This window comes from Tupaia chinensis, unplaced genomic scaffold (genome assembly GCF_000334495.1).
Source record: "Tupaia chinensis unplaced genomic scaffold, TupChi_1.0 Scaffold000097_1, whole genome shotgun sequence".
NCBI lineage: Eukaryota > Metazoa > Chordata > Mammalia > Scandentia > Tupaiidae > Tupaia > Tupaia belangeri.
In genome coordinates, this window is record NW_006159559.1 from 3,457,189 (window position 1) to 3,461,964 (window position 4,776).

The 4,776-nt window shown below is 36.5% G+C and overlaps 1 protein-coding gene across 1 annotated transcript in view; it reads left to right on the forward strand.

The window, feature by feature from the left end:
• The window catches only part of BCKDHB (branched chain keto acid dehydrogenase E1 subunit beta), a 225,551-nt gene that overhangs the window by 64,576 nt on the left and 156,199 nt on the right, over window positions 1-4,776 (forward strand). The window contains exon 5 of the mRNA XM_006143347.3: window positions 1,334-1,442. Within this exon, the coding sequence (XP_006143409.1) occupies window positions 1,334-1,442 (109 nt within the window). The remainder of the gene's footprint in view (window positions 1-1,333; window positions 1,443-4,776) is intronic.

Sequence of the window (4,776 nt, forward strand, 5' to 3'; positions counted from 1 at the left end):
CCCTTCTCTTCCATCCTCCTCTCAGGATTTTGGGCATGCACGCACACACATCCAGCATGAGTTTTAAGCCACCAGGTCTGGGACTCGAATGGCAGTTGACTATGTGGGAGTCCAGCAATGTAACCCATTATACCATCTGCTGGTCCCAGTTCAGATGTATTTTTAATGGTAGCTCTTTCTCAATAAGATATGTCTTTATGCAATTATACAATCATTAAATGTTAGACACAAGTTTGTGGTTTGAAGCAATGTAATTTAGAAGAGCTTTGGCTTTGGTGTCAGCTCAGATTATGTGAGAATCCCTAGTCTAGCAAGCATGGTGGGTGAGCTACTTGATCTCTCTTTAAGTTTCAGTCTTTCTTTCACATACCCACACACACACACACACACACACACACACACAACACACACACACACACACACACACACACATATATATGTATATATATATATATATGTATATATGTATATAAATTTTTTTTTATTTAATTCCATTTGTTATTATTATTTGTTTAATTTGACCAGACAGAGACAAAGAAGGAGAGAGAAAGGGAAAGCAAGCCGCCAGTCCAGGATTCAACTGTGGTCGGCCATGTGGGAATTCAGCACCTTTATTGACCACGCCACCTGCTCGCCCCTTCATTCTTTCTTTCTAAAATTGGAAAAATAATAATAGTTGCCTCATAAGGTTTTTATGAACACTAGATAAATTAATCTATGTAGAGTACTGGGTCAAATTAACACATATAGTTCCTTATGTCATTATCATCTTCCTCATCATCATCCTCATTTTTAAGTAGGCCCGGGAGCTCTTTCTTATCAACTAGGAAGATGGAGTGACCATAGTTTTCTTTTGTTCTGACATAACTGGACAATACAGTGCTTGGATCATGAAATTCAGTGGTTTACTGTCCCACTTGTAAAATAAGCACTGTATTTTTTTCATTAGGAAGAAGACATTGAAATTGGAGAATAGAGTTGCATGCACTTTGAAAGTAGCAGAATATTAGTAGAAGAGATTATTTATTGATAAATATAGGTAGATATTGACAATTTTACTATATTTTTTGGAGAATCTTTTAAATTTTTATATAGGTAAGTTTATATTAAGAGATGAGTAGTATTTTAGTTATCAGGATGTTGTAAACATGATAAATTACAAATATTTGTTGAACAAAAGTAATTTTTTTAGACAATATGTAAATCTTATAGTAAGATAGGCTAAACGTAAATAACAGATTTCCATTTTTAATGAATAGCAATTGCTTATTTAAAAGTGAGTTTACTGGGATACATTTTTATTAAATTGTCTTAAAAAAATCTATTTTTGCAGGTGGTTGTACCCAGAAGCCCTTTCCAAGCCAAGGGACTTCTTTTGTCATGCATAGAGGATAAAAATCCTTGTATATTTTTTGAACCTAAAATACTTTACAGGGCAGCAGGTAAAGGTTTCTTTTATTTTATATTTGTGAATATCTTTATATACTTTGTTTTTCACCACTTAAGCTTGATTTATATTTTTCTTGTAGAAATGATTCTAATTGATTTCTTTTGTATTTAAATTTGTAGGTATAAATTTTATGTTTAGGGAAATTGTATCCAACTATTTTATCTTGTGATACTGGAAACAAAAAAACCAGTGTGAAACAGTAGCAAAAATAAAGTGACTATGTCTTAACTACATATTAGGTGCCTAGTAAATGTGGGTCTAATGGAAGAGAAATGAGCTTAGAATTACTACATTAGAACCTTCGGGAGCAAGGCCCTGCCCTGTGTTGGTTGCCCTCCTGGCGACTCTGATCCATACAAAAGTTTGAGAACCGCTGCCTTAGGGCAGCTGATGAAATATTGGTCATCGGTGTTTTTCTATGCTAAAATGTGCCATGACTTTTCTGACAGCCCAATAATTGGTGTTCCTTATCTCCATTGATCATATTTTATTCTTAGTTCCTGTAGAATGGAGAATGCTTTTGACTCATGGATTTCTTAGGCTTGACCTGCAGTTAATATCAATGTTACAACTGATTCTGTTTTGGTTTCTAGTCTCTTTTTGGCTCTGAATGTTCTGACACTGATTTCTTTTTGTAAATAACAGAGAGCAAGTGAGCGAGTGAGAGGGAGAGATTACTTTTTGATTGAGTTTTGACAGGATTTCACTGTATCTCAATCTTGCTCAGCCTCTTACGACTGCAACTGAGCCTGGGCTGTTCAGGTTGGACCGGAGGAAACGAGGCCTCCCCTGTGGCCTCAAACTCCAAGTAGTAGCATTTTAGCAATATGTGTCATTGCAGTTAAGCCTGGTAGTTCTTTAATCACTGCTTACATTCAGCCCATGGTTCTCTAGTCCTATCTGTTAATCTCTCAGCTCCATTTTATAGTCTAAGGTATTGTTTTATACTGGTGAAGTGAATTCCTAACTTTACAGTTGTTTGGAGTGATATAAAAGGACTGGGACTTTTTTGGGTAAAGAATTATTTTATTTAACTTTATTTATTTTAATTTTACCAGAGAGGGACAGAATGCGGGGGTTGGGGGGAGTGAGAAAGCAAGCTGCCAACTCAAACCACAGCTGGCCCCCTGGGGGTCCAGCACCTTTAATGACCATACCACCTGCTTGGCCTGGGGCTGGAACACCTTCATTCAGGAATCTGAGAAGCCTTATGTAAGATATTTTGTATTGAAAGAATAAAAGAGACAAGATATTTAGGTTCATTTTAAAACCAGAACAGTCTGATAATTTCTAACTGCCAGTAATAGGAAGATTATAGTATCCACACATGAAGATTTAATGTATTGACTTATTTTCCTGTATTTTTTCTTCTTGAATTTCTAGCATACATTTGGAAACTGTTGAAACAGACTGGACTAAAATACAAATATTTATATTTAATACTTTTGTTTCCTTATTCTTAAATTTTTCATATAGGACATGTGCGCTTGCCAGAGAGACAGAGACATAGAGACAGAAAGAAAGCAAGAAATCATTCCCTTGAGTGGATGGCCATGCTGCAATCCTTTCTTTTAATCTCATTTTAAGTTTATCCTTACTAGATTTCAGTCTCCTATGGATTTTACTAATAGGTAATTTTGAGTAATATAAAAATATAATTTCAGTGAGAGAAAAGAGGTTTCTCTCTCTCTTTTTAAAAGTTGCCAGGACGGGGAACCAGCAGTTAGCGTAATGGCTATGTTGCTGGACTCCCACATAGTTGACTGCGGTTCGCGTCCTGGACCCGGTGGCTTAGAACTCATGCCGGGCGCGTGCGTGTGCATGCCCAATATCCCAAGAGGAGAATGGAGGAGAAGGGATTGCGGTGTGACCATCCCCCCTGGGGGGGGGGTGTGGAATTTCTCACTTTCTGTCTCTATGTCTCTCTCTGTCTGCCTGGCGAGCGCACGCGCCCTATAGCGAAAACCTCTCAAAAAAAAAAAAAAAAGTTGCCAGGATGTGCATGTATTTGTCAAGAGAAACCAAGAGAAGAGAAAGTACTTCCTACCCCAGTAGGTTATGGTAGTGCCACAGTCCGTTTTCCTTCCTTTCTCCATTTCATGATTTGGGGCATAATAGCACACATACCTGGCCTGTTTTCAAGCCATTGGGACTGAGACTCAAACTCTGTTCAGCCATGTGGGATCTGGCCCCTGTAAGCACTGAGCTACAGTGCTGGCCCAGTGCTTCTCTTTTAAAATAAAAATATTCTCAGTTGGATTAGCACAATAAACTTCAGCCTTTCATAACTTAATACAGATACTACCTTTGTCCTAATAACTGAATTAGGACACCCATCTACTTCTTAAGGTTGCTGAGAGGATTAAATGAGATGATCCATGTGTGTTATCTATTGATACCTGGTTTTTGAGCACTTATGTGGTCTGTATAGTGCTATATTATGTAGACATATGGATTATTTCATTTAATCTTCACAACACCCTTATCAGGTAAATTCTGTCATTATTACCATTTTATGGATCAAGATCCTTAGAATCAGGGAAGTTAAGCAACTTCTCAGTCACATAGCTGGGATTCAAACTTGGAGTCTGTCTCTGGAGTTGAGCACATTTGGAATAGATTGTTGTGGTTACTCTTCACAGCTGCCCCAGGATGTGGTGCTATTCTCTTTTACAGATAAGAAAACCATACCTCAGTGACTTAAGATGACTTACTCAAGCACAGAGGAAATAAGTGATAGAGTTTTTTTTCTTTTTTTTTAATTTAAATTTATTTATTTGCATTCATTGACTGTATATCATTACAGCATACAAAATGAGATTTTCCATCCAGAGTACACTTTATATTGTCTCAATCAAGCACATCAACAAACATGTTATTGTCAGCAAATAATTTTCCATTTCTTGTTTTCTGTATGTTTTGCTTTTTTTCCCCATCCTTGATTCCCTATCTCTTACCCTCTGCCATCTCCCACCCTCTTCCCACACTGTCTCTGGTATCAATGTTTGCTTTCTATATAGTGTTTTCCCCCACATTTTTTTGAATTACTAAAGACCTTAATTAATCTAAATATTTTCATAGCAAACACAGGCGATATATACATTTCCATGAACATGAGTCTAACTTTAGGCATCCTATAAAGTAGCACCTAGCTAGGGCTATATATCTTACTGCAGTCATTGAATAGATATTTTTTTCTGAAATTTTTTTTTTTGTAACTTAATTTACATTCTTTCCCTAAGCATCATTACAGCATACAAAATGTGATTTCCCATCCAGAATATACTGCATAGTAACTTAATCATGCATATTATTATAAAAAATTT